General features: G+C 36.2%; 1 protein-coding gene and 2 long non-coding RNA genes across 10 annotated transcripts in view; 2 read left to right on the top strand and 1 right to left on the bottom strand.

Moving 5' to 3' along the window:
* Positions 1-4,802: 4,802 nt before the first annotated feature.
* LOC100745932 (3-hydroxyacyl-CoA dehydrogenase type-2-like) lies at positions 4,803-5,897 on the top strand. The gene is made up of 2 exons (XM_024365596.2): positions 4,803-5,225; positions 5,647-5,897. Exons 1-2 carry the CDS (start codon positions 5,000-5,002, stop codon positions 5,841-5,843), a joined length of 423 nt encoding a protein of 140 aa, XP_024221364.1. The 5' UTR covers positions 4,803-4,999; the 3' UTR covers positions 5,844-5,897.
* Positions 5,898-11,482: 5,585 nt separating this feature from the next.
* On the bottom strand, positions 11,483-12,945 carry LOC100745814. 4 transcript variants are annotated; one of them, XR_004461135.1, is made up of 4 exons: positions 12,745-12,945; positions 12,509-12,684; positions 12,174-12,282; positions 11,483-11,948 (listed from the first exon to the last, which is right to left on the bottom strand). It is a non-coding gene; the product is annotated as a putative mediator of RNA polymerase II transcription subunit 26 (long non-coding RNA). The 4 variants fall into 4 exon arrangements; XR_004461134.1 differs by having other exon boundaries at positions 12,509-12,598; positions 12,653-12,866; XR_004461136.1 differs by having other exon boundaries at positions 12,509-12,576; positions 12,748-12,866.
* A 218-nt stretch (positions 12,946-13,163) lies between these two features.
* LOC117151318 overlaps positions 13,164-22,104 on the top strand; it is a 53,492-nt gene continuing 44,551 nt past the window's right edge. For 2 of the 5 annotated variants that reach the window (XR_004461140.1, XR_004461139.1), the window contains exon 1: positions 13,164-13,356. This is a non-coding gene — a long non-coding RNA (uncharacterized LOC117151318). The remainder of the gene's footprint in view (positions 13,357-22,104) is intronic. The other 3 variants (XR_004461138.1, XR_004461141.1, XR_004461137.1) reach the window with 2 other exon arrangements.

Genomic DNA, 22,104 nt, shown 5'->3' with positions numbered 1-22,104 from the left:
AGGAGGATTGAAATTGGTCGAGCATACGAACTAACAATTTGTCGGAGATCAGAACGAAATGTTTCCATCGGTCGTTCTGTTAACGTGACCGATTTCGTTTGGGCTTTCTTTGCCACGAACTGGTCTTCATTTCCTTCAAGAGGGAAGTGCGTCCTCAACGAGTCTGAATACAGACGATAACAAAAAATGTCGATCAGTTGTATCTTCTGTGTAACAAATAACTGAATCTTTCACTTCGTTTTATGCCTAAAGAATATTTCACATTGAAATATATCGAGAAGAATAATGAAATGATAATTTTTCCAATAAAATCTCTCAGAATACATCGTTGTAGATCTATAAAAAATGAAAGAAATGATCAAAGGATTATACATTTCATTTGATATATTTTTTTCCATTAAAATTCTATACCTACAAATCTTGATATAGAGAAGCTTGAATTGTTTCATGTTTTGTTCTAAAAGATTTATGTAAAAATTGTAAGTAAATGTCAGTACCTTTTCTTCAATGAATTCAAAAGATGTTTTAAGAATGCACTTTACGATCAATGAAACAAGTAATCGACGGCACCAGGTGTTATAGAGGTCTCAGGTTGTTCGACACGTTCCAATGCAAATGTCAGGTTGAGCGTTCCAACCTCGCGTAATGCGCATGTTAATCGGTTGAGGCCACGTCGTGTACCGGTACCAACGGCATAATTCGCTCAATTTACAAGCCTTATCGAAACCGTTGCATTTAATCGTCGAGAATTAGGTTATATCGTCCGACTGACATTGCCGCCTTATCGGATCGGCGCGTCAAAGATGAATTTACATGTGGTAAAAATCTATTTTGCTATTAATCTCATAAAGATTTAATTGCTAATTTGGTGAATTAGAGCTCATTGGTTACCATTCCGATAAAATTCAAATGCAAATTAAAAAGAAAATAAATTCATAAACGAAATAAATTAGAACAGATTGCATAAGTTGAGAAATAATGATAGTTGGAAAATTATTATCGATTTGACAAATTGGAGGATTTGTAATTAGACTACATTGATTTGGAAAAGAGAAACGGCTCGAATATTATGATAGATTTGGTAAAGAAATAATTTGAAGATTAAAATCAATTTTCCTTTGATAAAAAAATAATTTAATGATTGTGATTATATAAAAAATTAAACTTTCAGTGTTAACTAGATCTCATTTTCATCGATTATACTCGTGAAGAGCATCGAATACCGAAGGTAAATCGGAATGACAGTCGTTCATCTTCAATTGCCATTTTATGATATTTTAACCATGCATCATCGCAACTAATCAGAAATTATTAGAAAAGATAGATATATCCACTAAATAACTTAACGGAAGAATAGACGTAACCCTGTACAAATTGGCAAGTAATGTAATTTCCTTAAATTTCTTGAATTTTTTTAAGATTACATAAGAAAATGACGAGACAAGCGCATTTTTATCGGTTTTTTGATTTTTATATTTTATATTTTTCGATTCGATTAAGGTAGTTGGAAAGGTAATAATTTATTTCTTAGGATCAAAGATATAAGCCTTCCGGAAATAGATAAATCTGTGACATTTTTTAACAATCAAAACAACAAGAATCTAAATTTATTGCATGTAAAAATCGACTTATGCGACTTCACTCCTATGACATTGAACGTCTAATATCACGAAAGCCAACATTTTTGATAAAAAGAACTTTTAAATTGCTTATCACGTTTTTCTCCTACATAATCTTCCTGAAATTTTGTTAAGCATTTATTGTGGTATATGCTTGAAAAAATTTCGTGAAAATAATAGCATCGTGTAATATTTGCCACTTAAATAGTGGAAGCAGAGGAAAATTCAGATTTTTTAAAGATTTTTTCCCTTTTTTCAGAATATTCAAAGTACTTGACTAACTTGAAATCTTCTTAGAGCAAACGAAGGGAAGTAAGGAACAAGAGACATCCAATTTCAGCCCCCTGGTGTGTAATGTCAGGAATGTCAAAATGGGGAAATTGCAGGTAATGTTGGAATAATTTTCTTCTCTATATTTTAGGTAATACGCTGCAGACAATATTGTTGCTGAATTTTTTAAACATTATTTCCGCGCTTTAAAACGAAATTCATCATACGGAAAATAGAACTTCATGCAATCATTAAATCGTAGATTCATTGATTTATGAAATTTCTTCTGATAAATATAATAATACAAAATTAAGAAAGATTACGGAAGAAGTAGGAAAATTAATAATCATGGATTTATGGATTATTAATAACGAATTTTAGCATATAGTTGCTTACATCACTGGAGGTGCCAACGGAATCGGGAAGGCTGTCGCGGAGAAAATTTATTGTCAAGGTGCCAAGGTGGTTCTGGCCGATATATCTTGCAACGGAGCTAAAGTTGCCGAGAGATTGGGCGAAAAAGCTTTATTTACGTGTACCGACGTAAGTTCAATTGCTCGTAAAATTTCTTACCACCGCTTCTCCCAATAAACCTATCATTTATATCGAATAAAATGATATCAGGAAATAGTAAATATTCTTAACTCCTTCGAAAACGTTTCACAACTCCATTATTTTATATATCGTTTCGTTCATGTATTGAATAAAATTTTCTGTTACTATTTACCATTACATACAATAAATAATACTTACATAATGAGAAGAAGTAGTTTCCAAAAAAGTTGTTATGTCTCGTAATTCTACCATATGCTCTAATCCGTCTTTCGGCCAAGATAGTTAAAAGCTATTGAAATGTATTCTCAAATATAATCCCAAGGAACCGTTAATTGGTGTCGTAAAATTTAGGGGTTCTTTCCTGTACGGTACTCGAAGGCCATTTCCATCGACGAGTGACCTTTGGTCGGTTTTCCTTCCCGACATCATTGTCACCGAATAACGTTTCGCTAAAAACACTTCTACATTTATCACACATAACATTCGTAGACATTTATATTCTTCAAAGATTGTTGGAAAGAAATAGTAATATTTTAATTGATAACCCAGTATTAAGCGATATTTTAATTGTTAACTCGGTGTGAATATCATTCAAACCACCTCTATCATTTTAATCGAAATAGGCGATCGGCTGATTCGTGGCGTCGATTACCGTATCCAGACGAGAAATTACGAGTGTCATTGACGCGTTATATCGCGAACGCGTCTCCCCGCGAATACGGTCGAAAAAAATACATTAAATAAGAAAGAAATTACTTTATATTTATACTTATATATCGAAGAAACTAGGTGGATTTCAAATTTCATTTAATGTAGACCAACCTAATAGAATATTAACACGTTGAATGCCACAAAAGTTTGACAAGATTTGGCGGTGGTGTCGCGATGAATTTTTTATTATGCGATACATATAATGTTGAAATATTACCTACAAGAGATATATATCTCTGTATAATCATCATTAACACTTTGACTGCCACGTTGGTCATATATGATCGACCACGGTATCTCCTGTGACGCCACGGTGGTCATTGGTGACCGGAGCGTTTGACACTTCATACAATTGTAAAAATTGTGTGAAAATTGACAGTTAGGGCATTTTGAATATAACCGATAAATAGATGATACTTTGAAACAAAAAGTGCCCCATTGAACAATTAAACATTTTTATTGGAATATCAATAAAAAAAAAAAAAGAGAACAAATCGTGCATCTAACGTCCATATCTTTGAGGGGTAATCTACGAATATTATTATAAACACACCTTAGAAAATTATCGTAAATGCTGGTTTATAATCATATAATTGAAGTTAGAAGTGCGCACATATCTTACTTTTATATATAAAATGAATACTAGAATATAGTACTAGAATATAGTACTCTTTACTAATATCTTCTACACGTTTCAACAATATATTCTGGACGTTTCGCTTACGACGAAATAACAAATGCGAATGGTTTGTTGAAATAAACGAAGACTTGTTATAATATGTCGCTACCAGTTGTCAGCAAGGCGCCAGAGTGGTCACCTGTAAGATAAACGGTCAATTGAATGTTGTTTTACATCATCAAGTTATTATTTTGCCATTATATACTTTGCAAAATAAAAATGTTCGCGTGGCGTCCTGAGCGAAACATCTGATTTCGGCATGGCAGTCAAAGTGTTAATGAATTTATCTCACTGAGGGCACCGGCGGTCCCCATTCCGCTATAAAGCAATTTCGCTCGCTTCACTTATTTTTTACGATTATGAATTATCTGATATTGTTTCTTCGCGTTGCTAAATAATTTTTCTATGTTCTTACGCCCCGGGTCCTACTTTAAACAAGAATCCATACCTCGGTCATACTTATTCGGACCGGCAATAATTCTAAAGACAGGTCACAGGATTTAGCATTGTCTACTTTACTGTCAAGGGTCTTACGTTCCTTAGGGTTATAATTCATTAAGCTAAAAGCGGATTTTCCCATGTTCGACAGCCACTTGTGGGGGGGGGGCGCACATAATAGATCTATATTTCATGTATCAATAAAACTATTTTTATATGTTTTATACTGTATTAATTTCATCACACTATTGTAGTAACGATGGAAATAGTAAAAAATTTGTAACTATTGACATTTGTTCGAATTATGTATTTTTACTAATTTTGGTGCGCCAGACATCGGTGATCTTTATGCCATTAACCGTGTCAAAATTTCTATAAGATAATAATTAACAAGACGAAAAAACGAACAAAATAACAGTAATCCGATTGAAATTTCATATTGTAAAATTTTCATATTTTATCGAAACTCTGAATTAATAGTAATATATAATGTTTTCATAATGAATAATTGTATGATACTATTTAGGTGAGGCTCGAAAAAGACGTATTAGAGAGCATCGAATGTGCGAAGGCGAAATTCGGCGGCGTGAACGTACTAATTAATTCTGCTGGTGTTGTCGGCTACGAAAATATCTACGATTTCAAGAACAAGAAGCCACATTCTGTTGACCTGTACAGATGCGTTTTCGAAACTAACGTGTGGGGTTTATTTAACGTAACGCGCTTAATGGTCGGCTTGATGGCAAAGAACAAACCAGATTCAAATCAACAAAGAGGAGTCATTATAAATCTTTCGAGCATGATGGCTTATGAACCACCACCTGGTTTAGTTGCTTATGGCGCCACGAAATCCGCTGTTTCCGGCATGACGATCCCTTTAGCTAGAGGACTCGCGTCGCAAGGAATACGTGTTATCACAATTTGTCCTGGTTACATAGACAGCCCCATGACAGGTGTGTTAGTATTACAACTAGTATGCAATGTTTAGGAATTTTTATTTTTATACGTGCAATAAAAAAAGCATGCATGCAGAATAAATGCATAAACATTCACAGTTTATTCACGATTATGTGTATTTAGATGTATATTTGTTACTATCAATATGTTGACACAAACTATCAGTAATTTGGGTCAATCATCGAGTCCTTCAAACTACGAGTTTATCATTCTCTAACAAGAAAGTAATGGCTTGTAATAAACCATTCATAAAATTCATATCGCAATTTTTTGATTTATTTCAATTCGAGGAGGCACGTCATAAATAAATTATTCTATAATAATTTCATTGAAGTCTTTGTTCATTAAGAAACTGTTATCGTTTAAATGTCTGCCCGTAAATAATGTGGAATCACTGAAATCCTTGCTCGCATTTAGCTCTACATAAAGAAGAGGAAAGGAAACGGTGGATCGCAATGAAACTCACACCAAAGCGCTACGGAACCTGCGAGGAGGTCGCTCATTTGATTCAAGCATGCATCGAAAATCCATTGATTAATGGCGAGAATATACGTATAGATATGGGCTACAGGTACAATCAAGAAGGAGATTCACAAGGACATTCAAAACGTTGAATCTATGAAAATATTCAGTGGGAACCAAACATAAGCATATGTATTTACATGCAGGACAGTTGTGTAAAATAAATATCTCTCTTTTGCAATAAATCCTTTTACAAATATATATCCGACATAATCTGCTATAAAATAGTACTTAATTGTTAAATACCTAGAGTTATTTGTTGTTATTTAGGAGTCTATTTACTGTGAATGATCGAATTATTTAATTTAATTTCAATCGTTTTGAAATTATTACTTTTTTGTAGGTTCAACAAGAATCAACTTAAAGTAATACGATTTTTATTACGAAAGGTAAGGGAAATTGACGTCGCTGTCAATTAATCAATTTGGGACAAAGACTGCCTGTCCGTTTGAAGAATCTTAATTACCAAAAACCTAGGTTTTATAGCGGGTCCTCAGGCTAACTGAACTTGTGCCGTGTAAGAGCATTAACATCTGGTATTCATTGTGTCTATGGGTATTTCTTTTAATGAGGGTCATACTATTACTCCACACCTTTGTTAGACGAAGCGCCCGTCCCATTGACCGCGGCTACGTTCGGCGACTGATGGTCGTCTTGAGCACAAGTTTATTATCACAAATCGCAAATAAGTACAACTGGGTAGAATGACGGCAAATTGTTTAATTACAGCTGTAAACTTTAATTACAATTTTACGGATTTTCCCGAAGTTCCAGAGGGAAAGTCTCCGGTGTCCTTTCATCTTCGACATACATATATAATATACATATTTAAAACAAGTCTTAGAATATACTTGGAAATGCATATTACAATGAAAACGTTCTTAACTACACCATATAATCTAATCCATCCTTCGTATTTACTCGGACCCACATTATTTCTAAAGAATTAATTTATTGCTCATAAACCCTAAGAATTAGAGATTTTTCTTATTGCAGAGATCCTGAATTTATACAATGCATACCTAAAGTTTATATTACGGTAAAGCATGGGATAAGTGATCTTTTCCCTGTGCGGTATTGCAGGGCCTCTTACACCCTGAGAGGGACTTATGGTGGGGGATGACTGTTATTAAGAGTCCGACATCATTTACTTGAACATTATTTGACGAAAATTCTTCGGTTGAGTGTCACCTGCTTTCCGCTGTTCGGTAAGAACACTTTTACACTTGTCATTCGCAACAGTCGTAGATACTTGTAGTAATCAAAAGTTGTTGGAAATAGTGATATTTTAATTGGTAACTCAGTGTTGATATTTTAATTTTTAACTCAATGTGAAGCGATATTTTAGTTGTTAATTCTATGTTGATATTTCAATTGTTGACTCAGTGTTAAGTGATATTTTAATTGTTAATTCAGTATGAATATCATTCAAACCACCCCTATTCTCTTAACTCAAATAGGCGAGTGTTTGATTCGTGGCGTCGATTATCTTATCGAGACGAGACGACTTACGACCTTCGTTGACGCATTATACCGCGAACGCTTTTCCCCGAGAATACGGTCGAACAAAAGTACATTGAGTAAGAAGGAAATTTGTTTATATTTATACTTATATATCAGAAGAAACTAGGTGGATTTCAAATTTTATTTGATGTAAATCAACCTAATATAATAGTAATGTCTCTATAAGATAATTAACAAGACGACAAAACGATCAAAATACAAGTAATCCGATAGAAATTTTACGTTGTAAAATGTTCATATTTTAACAAAACTCTGAATTAACAATAGTACGTAATGTTTTCGCAATGAATAATTGTATGATATTTTTTAACTTTTTAGGTGAAGTTCAACAAGGACGTATTAGAGAGCATTGAATCTGCGAAGACGAAATTCGGGGTCGTGAGCGTGCTAATTAATTCCGCTAGGGTTGTTGACAACGAAAATATCTACGATTTCAAGAACAAGAAGTCACATTCTGCTGACTTGTATAAACACGTTTTCGAAACTAACGTGTGGAGTTTATTTAACATAACGCGCTTAGTGGTCGGCTTGATGGAGAATTACAATCCAGATTCTAATCAACAAACACCAATTATGCCAAACCCTTCGTACATGATGCCGGGCGCTCCACCACTTGGATTTCAGGATTCGGATCCTGAAGGCACCTCGAGATCCGTGGAGAACAACGCAGTGGGCCCTACAGATCCAATGAAACTAAGAGATCGTGTTCTTGCACTTTTCTTTCCCAAAGAAAAGCCCGTGACAGGTATGTTAATATTACGACTAGACTGCGAATGTTTAGGAATTCTTATTTTTATACGTGCAATAAAAAAAGCATGTATGCAGAATAAATGCATAAACATTCACAGTTTATTCACGATTATGTGTATTTAGATGTAAATTTGTGACTATCAATATGTTGACACAAACTATCAGTAATTTGGGTCAATCATCGAGTCCTTCAAACTACGAGTTTATCATTCTCTAACAAGAAAGTAATGGCTTTTAATAAACCATTCATAAAATTCATATCGCGCATTTTTGTTTTATTTCAATTCGATGATGCACGTCATTAATATGTTATTCTATAATAATTTCATTGGAGTCTTTGTTCATAAATAAACTGTCATCGTTTAAATGTCTGCCCGTAAATAATGTAGAATCATTAAAATCCTTGCTCACATTTAGTTCCAGGAGAAACACAGGAAACAAAAAGCTACGAAACCAGCGACGAAGTGCCTGAGTGGATTCCATCGTACTACCAGGATTCCTCGATAACGAACGTAAATTCGTGGACAACTGGCGAGAATGCGTGGTCAACTGGTGTGAATGTCTGGACGACTGGACTAAATTCGTGGATAGACGAGAAAAAATTGTGGATGAACGATGAGAGTACGTGCATTGATAACACAAATTCGATGACGAATAACGAGTATACGAGGACGAATGGCGAGTATGTGTCCTCGAATAATCACAATTCATGGTCGATTGGGGAGAATTTAGATGTTCATTTTGGAAATTCTTGGGCGAATCTCCAGAATTCTTGTATAAATGGCGAGGTGTTCCAGATAAATTACAACGATACTTCTTCAAATGTCGACAATTCTTTAATAAATCAACATTTTTTGAGAAATCACGACAATCAATGTCACGACCGAATGGAAATGTCAAATCCGACGGACTGACGATAAACATAAAAATGTTTTTTTTGTTATTATATATATATTTACATTTTACAATTTGTCCAGTAGGACATTTGGTAAAATATTATAGCTTAGTGGTATAGCAATATAGCATATGGATGGCTACCCCCAGTGGGATACCATCTTCGAATTTGATTGATTTATTTTTTTAGTGTGATAAGTGTATGTTGGGTTATGTCCTTCGTGAGACCTGTTGGGTGCTTCCTTTTTAGTCTTCTTTTTATGTTTGTTGTGCCGACCATATAATATACATATTTAAAATAAATTTTAGAATCTATCCGGAAATGCATATACAATGAAAATATTACGTCTCGTGACCCTATCATATATTCTAATCCATTCTACGGCAAAGATGTCCAACGTCTGCTTAGACGTATTTGTACGAACCCCGAAGGAATCGTTAATTGTTTAAGATTTAGAAATTTTTGTTACTGTGGAGGCTCTTAAATTATACAATACATACTGAAAATTGGGACACTCCTTAGAGTTATTGCTCATTACGGTGAAACATGGTGTAAGAGGTACTCAATGACCGCTTCCACCGGCAAGTGACCTTTGGTGGGGGGCAGCGACCACCCATCCTTCCTCTCCGACATCATCGTCGCCAAATAATGATTCGTTAAGAACACTTCTACATTATCATAACATTCGTAGACATTTATATTCTTCAAAAATATTGTAATTGATAACCCAGTATTAAACGATATTTTAATTGTTAACTCAGTGTGAATATCATTCAAACCACCCCTCTTATTTTAACCGAAATAGGCGATCGGCCGATTCGTGGCGTCGATTATCGTGTCAAAACGAGAAATTACGACTGTCATTGACGCGATATATCGCGAACGAGCCTCTCCGCGAATAAAATCGGACAGGAAAACGAAGATCAATCAATCTAATAGTTATTGGAATATATGTATATTCTGTTTATTCACTATTTTTGTCCGGAATACTTATCTAAAAATAAGGTATTAAGATACCTATACCGTATCACGTTCCCTTAAAGGATAAAGGACGAATACTTACGCTGTATCGCTGTAGAATATTTGCCCGTAGAGGTTCTGATCCACGATAACAAAACCCTTCTGAAAGACGTCACGAAACAAAGAATAATGATTGTGATAACTGGTGGCAAACCGCGATCAACGGACGGATTCTCGAGCACGTCGCGAAGACGCGTCATCAGCGTCGACGTGCAACCACTGAGCCGCCCACTTTCTTCCGGATGAAATTTATGTATGGAAATATCGTCGCGAGCATTACGCATGTAGAATATCACGACCAGCAGCTGGAGGCCCTCCCGTGACGACACTTCGTAGGAAAATGTATTTTAGCGTTCACGATGGAGGCGGCAAGGTGGAAATACGCGCTCGAACGACCCTTTCCTTCTCCCGCGCCATTCGTTTCCCTCAGGTTGCCTCCTGTCGTCGAACGTAAACCTCTGGAGTCTTCATCGACAACCCTGTAGGCATTCAATGCCGCGAGCTACCACATACACTCCCGTTCATAAGTATTACGATATTTTTTGTTTTCGTATAAAACGCGGTAATTCGCATAAGTAATCGTTTGTATGATTAAGCGATCAGGATTTTGCACTCGTGCAGAATAACCATGTGAAAGTTCGTAAAAAGTATTTATAAGCGTCGCAAGAGAAACATGATGAACATGAATTAAGAATCATACGTGTCGTATGCACGAACCGCGTTGGAAAAGTTCTTTACGAATTAGATGTAAAACTTAGAGATGTTGATACTTTTGAGCAATAGTGTACTATGTATATACCATCTTTCCTTATATTTTCAGGTGTAGATTCGCGATGTACTACTGCGTGCTTGAACGTCTCCTCATGTTTTATGCACGCACGATGACAATTTTATGAGGTGGGAACAGATTGTTAGGAGAACCGAGAGATGAATCGGTCAGCGACCGTGAAAACTCATATTTACCTTTCCGTTTTTGTTGCACGCTGAAAGAGACGTTGATCCTGAATGTTAACTGTACCCAAATTTTTATGTCTAAATCGTATACTTTCATTTGAAAAAATACGAACGTGTTTAATGCTTTGACAAGGCATAGCAAATAGTTGATATGAATGTATCACTCAATATCATTTATATCGATAACAATTATTCTTCAAACTTAGACTTTTTACATATATTTTATTAAATAGAGTTCTAATGACTATTTAAAAATCATAAAAATTATAACAATTTAAAAGAACGTAAATAATTTGTTGATTTAATTTATTTAAACATTAAAAGCAAAGTACTAGATAAATAGTAAAAAAAAAAAAATTTTTGGAAAAATTATTTTACAAAATCCCCGAAAAAACTATTGTTGTCGGAAGAAGAAAAAGATCGCACAAAATATTAATTATTTTAAAGGATCCAATATTTTTCCAGTCAAAGTACCAATAATCCTTAAATTAAACACTTTTAAAAAGTAACGATATCAGGTATCTTCATATTCATTTATGAGCGTCGCTAAAAAGTCTCACAAGGTGTATGAAAGAAACAGAACAACAAACATTTTTATGATGCGTAAATATAATTACAATCAAAACTAATACATAGTTGCATATAAAGTAAATGTTCTACTATAATACATTGTAATTGATTATTTAACGTCCAACCATTACAGTTCCAGTTATCAGAATAGGAGTGGATGCGGACAAGATACTTGTGGCAATTTTCACACCTTCCTGAAGAACAAAAGCTCCGACTCGGACTGGGTTTAATGATGCTACCTCGGCGAATGCCCTTATAATTTTACTGATCAAGTCGCCTAAGGCTACGATAGGCTTAGCAGCACGGACTGCCAACCTTATACCGTTCGCAACGGCGTTGACAAAATTGCCTCCGTTGTTCAAACGGCGTGCAACCAAGTCTTTAGCTTTGTCGACGTTCGATTTAAGTCCTGGGATCGGGGAGAAAGTTGGAATCGTTGGTAACACGATCTCGAGTTTCTTGATCACAGTCTTGTTTTCAGCTTCTGTAAAGAAGATGTTTTATCGGTATATTTGACGTAAGTCGACCACCTAACGCGACATTAGTGTCACGTGTGATTCTTCTACTGGGTTGTTCAGAAAGTACGTAACATTTACATTAATAACCATTTGCGCCAGAAATTGTAAGAAAATTAAAAAAAAAGAAAAAAAGAATTCAATTTTTTGAAGACCTACGATATCTTGGAGAATAATAGTCTTTGCGAGGTTACCTTCCTGTTTGGTGGGCGGTTTTTGTGGTTTTCGCTTGTCCTTATCCTCAGGTTTACCACCAGGTTTCTTAGGATTATCTGCAGGTTTTACCGCCGGTTTTTCCTCTGACTGCACAAATAAAAAACAAACATATTAGTCCTTTTTTAACGTAAAAGGAACAGAATGCAACATTTATTTTATGATAAAATGTTGGATACTATTATTGGTATTTTATGTTTATTACGAAAACATTTAATAAATACAATTATTTTGTCCGCAAACACAATTTGTTTAATAAATAAAAAAGTTATAGATGTAGAAGCTTAGGTGTACGATTTTGTACGTATTTTCATACCTCGGACGAAGCGGATGAATCGGAGGAGTCAGATGAGTCAGATGAGTCGGATGACTCGGATGAGCCGGATGACTTGGATGAGGCGGATGCCTCGGATGACTTGGATGAGGCGGGTGCCTCGGATGACTTGGATGAGGCGGATGCCTCAGATGAGTTGGATGACTTGGATGAGACGGCTGTCTCAGATGAGTTGGATGACTTGGATGAGACGGCTGTCTCAGATGAGTTGGATGGGCCGGCAAAACTCATCTGGATGACGGTGCCAAAAATACAGGCAATGAGCAGGAAGGACAAAACTTTCGAAACCATGTTTGCTTCGTGTTATTAATTGCGTGCAATCAACTGATCCACTAAAAAAACTGCCACATATTTATACGAAACTAATGAATAGCGGTCTACTAATTAACAAATGCTAATGAGGTACACCTGTGTTTTAGAAATACGACGTAACGATGGCATTTGTATAGAAGTAATTTCCTGCATTTTTTATCCCTCGAACATCGTAATGTATTATTATGTCAAGAATGCCTAGCTATCGATGCACTTGTAATGCATCATATCTTTTTAAAAAATAATAGCGTCTCTTACGAGATACGTCAACCGTCAAACAAATGCCAGAACCTCGTCATACATGTGGCGTGCATAATTGCGTTCTATTAAGACAATTATCTGCATCGTAACTTCCAATCGATAGAATGTTTGTTTTAGATATTTACATACAGGTATACGTTTCACGAATATTACACTTGAGATAATATTATGAACAGTATTTTTACTAGTTGCAAATTACAAGTTACTAGTGCTAGCAATTTTTTTACACGAAAGTAAGAAGGTTAGAAATAAAACACGTAAGTTAAATAATTATTTGATGTATTAGATTGTCCGAAAAGTGTCTTTCTTTTATAGATATGTCTTTTACAACGACGCATCTTTATACAAATATGAAACCTAATCTGTCGAACGTTGTCTTTATTTTGATAAGACAAAATGGATCACACGTAATTCGATAAAATAGTATAAAATGGAAAATGTTGTGCATCCATTATTTCCTTATAATTCGAAAGAAACTTTTTGGGCGACCTAATAATATTTCTTAATTTATTACTCTAACGCTATAATTCTTTCAACCATGTGCAATCATATACGCATATAAAAAAATTCGTCCAATTTTACGTCCAATTTCATCAAATAAAACTTGTAACACACTAAAATTAGAGAATTTATTCAAGAAACAGAAATACAATTTTCCGAAAGAGCTTTTGCTCGAACTATCTGCTCGTATTAAGTTTCGGACGCATCCTCACTGCCAAAAACGCACCGTTTATTCCAATATAGTATACGAAATATCACGAACAAAATGCGACATCAAATATAAATTCTTTTTCAACACTTGCAAAGAGATGTTAAAGCACAAAGATTGACGCAATGGCGGGATCTTTGAGGGGAATTTTCGTGAATTTTCGCAAGGAAACGAGCACGCGGCATCCCGTCTCGAAAGTTTTCCTTTCAGATCTCCACCGATTCGTAAACGAAGACTTCGACTTCAACGTTTCGCGTTCGCATCGTTCGTAAACAAAGTCTGTGCAGTGCGTGGGTCGTCGTGCCTAGAAGAATTTCGCGAATGTTCGCAATATTTCGCGTCCGATTCACCGATAAAGATTGAAGTCTCCAGCGATTCTATTGCGGTCGCCTATATGTTTCGCGGAATTTCCAGCGGAATGAAATGCCGCTTCGTTCAACTATCGGCCGAACTCTCAACTATTCCTCAGATCTTCAACTAAAGCTAAAAGAGATCCCGGTCAGAGATGAAAGGAACCTAGCAAGGACAAAGAAAGAAGGTCCTGCTTCTGCCGACTTAGTCCTTGGAATTCAGCCAATTCGTATAAGAGCTCTGTCCGCTTTTCCCGTCAGCGAACTATTTATCTGAGAGAGTACAGACTCTGCTGTTCTGTCTTTAGGATCGATCATTCGAAGACAGTTTATTTTTTTAATTCTATTAGAATGTCCCAATCGTACAAATAGTCTGATGAGTGTTAAGTTTGGAATCTATTTTCAATTTTTACGGGGAAGCAATATTTAGAATATTTCACATTTGCAATGTTCAATTTAAGAAATCATGAAATTTAACCACTAACAGATCAAATTTAAGATATTATTTGGAAATCGAATAATTTTTTATGATCATTTTTCGTATTATCTACGTAGCTTGTTATAATGAAAATTTCAATTACTCGCAAACTATTCGAATTGTGTACATTTATTTTCGAATGCGTATTCCTGACTGCCATTTCTATCGATACATCATTTTTGACAAGAAATACGATGTAGACGTAAAAAGAGGGGCTAAAGCTGCACGAGTTGCAAGAAACGAATGAATCCACCCTTTTGTACGTGCATCCCTTGCATGAAATACAATGAGCAGCAGTTTTAACAGCTGCGTCACTTGTAGCGTACACATTTATTACTATCGCGCGTGATTAATTGCTATTTTGTTCTTTCATCGTGTGTTTTGTATTCTTGTGCGGACTTTTTAAAAAACTAGAAATCATAAATATAATATTTTGTATAGCGGAGAGTCGTGCGGCAATGACCGGCACACAGTTCCAACCAAAATTAGTTCTGCCTCTTTTCACCAGATGCTAGTACACTTTTATTTGTTATAAACAAATGAAAATAATAATTCTGTGTAACATATTTCGGAGTCATATTGTTTATGCCATTGTTTTCGCTCTTCTGACAGGTTAAATGTATACGTTGATATTTCGAGTGTAAAAAGTTATCTTCTAGAGCTGATATTTTCTTTCTCAGTTAAGTAAATGATTTTTTTCTGTTATGTCTACTATAACTAGTTTACTAATTGCCAGGCCCAGTGTTGCGATTTTTTGTGTATATTATATACATTATAATCTAAACATTTCCATGTGTTTGTTGTCTCGTACCGATCATTCAGCCATCGACTAGTACAGATTACACTTTTTTATCTGTTAATTTAATTTGTTGGCAATTGAAATTAAATTAGAAGATGTTTATTTACTTTTTTTTTACCTTTTGTCTAAAACAGAAGGAAAGAAAATTGACAGACGAGAACAATGTTGAATGTGGCTTTGAAGCTATTCCTCGAAAATAAAATGAGCCAAAGGCAGGCTGCTGAGGCTTTGAATGTTCCAAAAACGATGAATGTAAAAGCTAGGCACAGCTACATTCGAATACACTAAGACTAAGAAAACATTAATTATTGTACTTGCGATGTATATTAGAATAAAATTTGAATAATAATGTATATTTTAATTTTTAAATGTCTCTTTTCTAACATTATTAATCATTTAAACCGAAAAATCTACTAATTACATAACTGATCGGTACTAGCCGACAATTTTTCGTTCCCAATAAATTACAACATTTCTGCTCTTGCAAATTATCAATTCTTATTATTGAATATCATAAAATTAATTTCCCTGCTTTCATTAAGTTTCATTTATACTACGAACTCATTTTCTAAATGTCGATTTTTGCCGACTCTAGTCCAAGATATAACAAAAAATCTCAGAGCGATCGGTACTGCACAACTACAACTTGAAGCCTATTTGAAGTCCTAATTTATTTACATATTTTATTGATCTCTCGTAACTATTTATTACGACGAATATTATCAAACAGAGATCAAGAGAGACTTCCAATTTTTATAACAAAGATATTAAAAGTATCTTAAAAATTATCTCAAATATAAATTTTACTCTTAAACATTCCAATTAATCTTAAATTTTCCAATAAACTTCCACTCACAAATTTTATCACCTTTCGTGATAAAAGAACTTATCCCGAAACCTAAGATGAAACATTCTTGCCCCACGTGTTGCCTTCCAAAATTACAGTATCCGCGACGAAACTGTCAGAAGCAGGCACGCTAGTACCCTCGTAGAAGCGAATAATACGCGAAGAACAAGCGCCCAGGGACGCATAATCGGCGAGGAGGCTGGGGAACAGCGAAGAAAGGGAGAAAACATATCTGAATCGTGAGGAGCCTCGGGGATGATGCACGCGCTCGTTCGTTTACTTCTCACCGTTTTCATCCCTCTGACGACAATCGATGTGCTCGTCCTGTTCGGTATTTAATACGTTCTCGTCTGTCATCGACGGATTTGATAACGCAACCCCGCCGCCTTACCGAGTGGATCGGAGTATAAAAAGAGAACGAATAAGAGAGATGAGCGGCAAGAAAAGGGTTCGCGCTAGTAAGGGCGCCCTTTGATTTATGTAGTCGTGTCGGTGAAACGACGGCAAACATCAATCACCCAAACGTGGAAGCATCGGGCCATCGAGCAGGCATGTGCGATTCACGCGTACCAAATCGACAGCTCGGATGAATGCGCGAAAAAAAAAAGAGAATACTGTCTTGATAACCCGATGTTACCCCTCAGCTGTTTCTATCTGTATCTCCTATACAGATTTCACAAGATCGAAGCTCGATGATACCGTTCATTTGCTGCAAAAACGACGTAACGAAAAATTTGCAGTTTTTTGAGTTATTACTACGGGAAAAAACGCTTCTTATATAAATGTTGATGGTAAAGTGAATTTCGTATCGAGAGTGTGATAATTCGACTGTGAATTTTTAAGCATTTATGCATTTATGCGAAATTTAAAGTGGCAAAAATACGCAGAATGCGTATAATATACAAAATTATATCAAATATCCAAAGTACAGTATTCGTTATAATTTTTGACACATAAAAGGAACTTCCATCTAAATTTGGATTCTTGGGACCATAAAAGTTTAAATTTGCATGAAAATCCGTGGTTTAGTCATAATTCAGAATAAAGGTAGCGTCCACAGAGCTTGTGTTTTTTTTTTCGATCAAACGATAGATGCCCAGACACACGGTAAGGTTAGCAATGATTGTGGCGTTGACGCACGTGCGTGATTGGCAGAAATTCATTTCGCGCGATTTACATGCCACGGAAATTGCGTGTCTGCGCTGCGTATATCCCGAGACCCTTTGTTTAGATGGCAGCGTTTGTCATCCTGGCCCGGCGTAGGTGAGCTGTCTTCGAGACATAAGACAGCAATGGCTGCCACTACCCTTCCACCATGTGGAATATTGGGCACAGATGCAAAGTGTCGAGATTGCTGGCGGGTCTACTACCGTACAAGATGATCTAACGTACACGGGAGGGACCCATTATCTTCTCCAAACGCGTCCATAAAGCTCACCGCTTCTTCGCATAATGTTCTACGTCTTTGGGACGTTGTAAAGGTTATCAGAATTAACGTGTGTTCTCACACACAGAGATTTTGTTTTAACCGATTTAGCGTCATGCAGCGCGATCGCGCTGTTCGTGTACTGTGGTAAATTGTGTCGCGATGCTTGGTCACGATTGTCAATTCGCAACGCGATCGGTTCCGAATGTAGCTCGTCGCGAGTCATAACAGAGTTTCCTCTCGTAATTACTTTTCTTTTTTCAAATAATTTTAAACCACCTGCATAAACGAAAAAAAAAGAGCAGCGCGATCACCTCGATCGGCATTTCTCGCAAATAAATGAACGAAGCGCTATCACGCTGCATGGTACAATCCTATACGGATTTTTAAAAACCCCTGGCATTAAAACGATTAACACTTTACCGACCGCTAGAAATTCAACAGTATACGTAAGTCCGACATCTCAGACGCAGATTCTCCCTGGCGCCGGCTCCGTTTCGGTTTAGACTCTCCAATACCATTCTTTTCGTTCATCACGAATGGTAAGTTGTTCAAATTGGTATAAAATTGTGGGAGCCTACGAAACAACGCAACTGAGCAAGGTACCTTAGTACTAAATAACAAATTACTGTTCAAATAATGAGAAAGATTGTCGGCGACAGAAAGCCGATTAACAGGCTATCGGCCGGTAAAGTGATAACACCTTACCTTAAGATACAGATTTTTCAATATCTTCGGTGTAATTTGTTGTTAAGTTGAATCTATGTTACAGAATTATAAATGTGTGTCGCATATATTACAAAATTATTTTTTATTCTTGAAGACAAGTTTCATTTACAGTTTTATATTTAGACAAACAAATGATTATCTGCCAAGCTTTTCTTCAATTTGAGATTTAGATAATGGAACCTATTGCAAGAAGAATTTATTGAACAATAATGTTACTTTCATAAGACTTTCTTAGAGTTTTAGAAAAAGACCACCGTTTAAAAAGATTCACTTGATTAAAAACGCATCGTTTTGCGGTAAAAATCGAATTAGCTTCCAAAGTTTCAGGCGAAATAGCGAGTTTGATGTCTGGCTGACGTGAAATTGTAAGATTATTCGTTTTAACAGAACTGATTCCGTAATCAAGTGGTACAGAAGGGTCGAAACGGTTTCTGTTCCCCTGGCTGATGTCGCACTAGCCACGCGATGCAGGCCGCATGCATCGGCGCTGCAATGTTTGCCGATCAAACAGACTTTATAACGAGATGAACGCGTGCAGTTTGTTGACGGAAAATATTGAACGATCGTAAGGCCTGACATTGTGCTCGACAAAGGCCGGCTGGTATATTTTCCATTCAATGAGGGAAACGATTCTTTGAATGCTAGAACCCCAGATTTTTCAGTTCTGCATTAACCCTAATATTACTTCATGTCACAGATTCTGTTCTTTAACCTTGACACGAATGGGACAGTCCTAAATATTATATAATTTTATATATATAATTTATATAAATATAATAATATATAAAATTATAAAATAATAATAAGATCGAAATCAAGTCCTTTTTAATTAACATGTATGTATATATAAAAATAAAGATATATATATATATATATATAAAGATATATATACACATATATGTTAATTAAAAAGGACTTGATTTCGATCTTGTTTCTCTGTAGTTAAACTTTATTGGATCGTTTCTGTACTCAAAACTGTTTCAAATCAAATCGAACAAATGTTTCTCATATTACATAAGCAAAATTCTTTTCTTCACAGTTTAGTACAGGTTGTCTATCAAAAGATTGTCAGGTGTCGAACAGTGAATGGCAAGACATTATTACGCAATCAATTACAATCTATAGAACTGCTGTAATACGGAGCAATTGGGTTTCACGATGCGGTCAGACGCAATTACCACCGATCTCCTGCGTTTGCAGCGTAGGATATTCAATTCTCCAGGAGAGTTTCGCTAGAAGCACAATGGGACTGCGTAAGAACTTGTTAGAACGTATAGACGATATCGTAGGCCATGCTTGTTCCGAATGCTCTCCAGTTACATACATAACAATGGAAGAACGAGTGGCGATCAATTTTTTCGTATATACGAAATCGTAAGAACCTTCTTGGTGGATACTTTCGTATCTTCTAGCAAAAGGAAATTGGCTGGTCGGTGCCATCTGACCATTAGGTTGACATATCTCTGAATTGGTGTCAGAAGCATCTGAGACCGTTTGGATAGGTTCGTTTAATCCTAGAGGATTAAAGAACGTATAAAATGTATAAAATACAGGAAATTCGCAGAAAATAATTTTATGTCCTTTTTACATTAGGAGCGAATGGCCAGGCACGTGAATAATTTAAATTCTCAGAGATTTCGAAACACTCTCACTGTTACACGTACAATAACGGGCAAACGTTTTCGAACGAACGCTATTTGCTGGAATCTTTCAATAATTAAGTAAAATAATAACACTGTAACGTGCAAATTAATTCACTTGCTCATCGATAAAAGCGAAATTACTCTCCCACCAATCCAAACTTCAAATAACCCAAGAATTAGTCTTTTTAATTCCACCATTCTAAAAACAGTTATCATTAGAAGGATAAAGAAATCCTAATAAAATCCACGATATCCCGCAGATTCAATTCTCATAAATTATTAATTGTCCAGAAGAACCAATACCAATAAGTCACAAAAAAAAAAAAAGAAAAAAAGGAAGAAATTCTCGATAAGATAGTTGGAGTTAGAAATGCAAATTAATGGGAACGGAGTGATCCATTTAGCGAAGGGGACCATCCTCTAACCGAGACCAAACAGTGGCCTCGTAATGAGATAGCTTGAGCCACAATACACCCTTCATCCGAGCGGAAGAGAAACAAGAGAATAGCATTACCGGGGAAACGTACAAGCGATCTCGACCAATCAATCGTTACCGAACGTTGTATCGCTATCATCGTCAAAAGCGGCAACAACCGTAACCACGATCGTGTCGATTACCCGCCTACGGACTATAGACGAAAGCCTAAAGTCCAATTAGGCGAAGGAGCTTATCGGTTTGTAATCCAACGCTCCGAAAAAAATCCCAAACCTCTCGATTCAAACCATACTCTCTATCTAAAGGTAGGATTTCCTATAAGCGGCGGGCACTCGCGTCTGAACATACGCATTCACTGCTTTCAACTGCAACTAGACACAGCGTTTATACCCAGATTGAATTTTCAGTGTTCTGAATAACTGAATCTTTTATGTCCTGAAGCACAACCGAAAGAAAAATCCTCTTGCTGAATCGATCAGATTATTCTCTTGGTATATCGATCAAATTATTCTCTCGGTATATCATCGATCTTATCTGCGAAATACAGATTGATACCAGCCGAAGAGCAGCGTTTACGCACGCTTGTACACATTGTATAGTCCTCGTGAATTTCCACGAAGCTCGATCAAGTGAACGATCTATGGTCCACCTCGGAGGATTCAGACGTGTGATCCTTGATGAAGAGGTCATTGAGGCTGAGGCTCGAATCACCACGAGAAAATCGACCGCTCGAGTCGCTAGTGCTCCGTTAGATAGCTTACGAGGCAGTTACCAGGCCGTTACCATGTCGATGGTGCCACTTGTCTCGAGAGGCTGCAACCTGCTTCAACCCTGCACGAAGGACACCGTAGCGTTCGTGCCTGCTTCATCAATCGCTCGAGTGACTTTGACATGGCTGTGGTGGCCGCTAATAATTGACTTTGAACAACAGATCATGTGTGTTCCTTTAACATATCTGATTCAGATTTGTTTCATATATTTGGAATCTTTCGTAGAATGATTTATTAAGTAATAATAGCCAGCAAATGTATAGGTTGAGAATTATAGACTATAGGGCTTTCTATTAAAATTTATTAATTTCTATGTTTCCAATAAAATAGAATTATATTTAAACAGAATTCTTGAAAGTGAAGGAAAACTTGTTACATTGATAGACGATTGTGCCGTATATCTTACATTGAGATGCAAGAAAGTAATCGAAGGTTTATATACGAAAGAACAGGGAGCAAAGGGTGTGTAAGTGGAGACGACTGCTGCACTTCGTAGATAAAACAGAGTAGGGTCTGGAGCAAGCTAGATGCAGTGGTTCGACCAACCTGGAGGTCCAAGACCTGGAGAGCTCCTTAAATCACATGTAATCGTTTCCGACCACTCGCTGTCCAGACCCGTAGGATCAGACAGCACCAGTTTAGACCAACGTGTAAGTAACCTCGTCCAACCTTTTTGGTCCCTTTCTTTTATCGTTTCCCTGAAATCGTTCACACCTTGTTCTCGTTCGCAGTAAAATGTATTCTCGATTAATTTACTTTCGATTTAACAAATTTCTGATCCGAATTAAAGCTTTCTGATCTTTTTCTTTAATCCTAAT

This window comes from Bombus impatiens, unplaced genomic scaffold (genome assembly GCF_000188095.3).
Source record: "Bombus impatiens unplaced genomic scaffold, BIMP_2.2 scf_0142, whole genome shotgun sequence".
NCBI classification, from domain to species: domain Eukaryota; kingdom Metazoa; phylum Arthropoda; class Insecta; order Hymenoptera; family Apidae; genus Bombus; species Bombus impatiens.
The sequence above is the reverse complement of the archived record's forward strand: the minus strand, read 5'-3'. Positions and strand labels throughout refer to the sequence as shown.

Bases quoted from the DNA above. Each gene is read 5' to 3' on its own strand.
- LOC100745932 (XM_024365596.2), top strand. From the start codon at position 5,000: ATGGTCGGCTTGATGGCAAAGAACAAACCAGATTCAAATCAACAAAGA. The intron at 5,226-5,646 runs GTGTGTTAGTAT...GCTCGCATTTAG, and splicing joins CATAGACAGCCCCATGACAG to CTCTACATAAAGAAGAGGAA.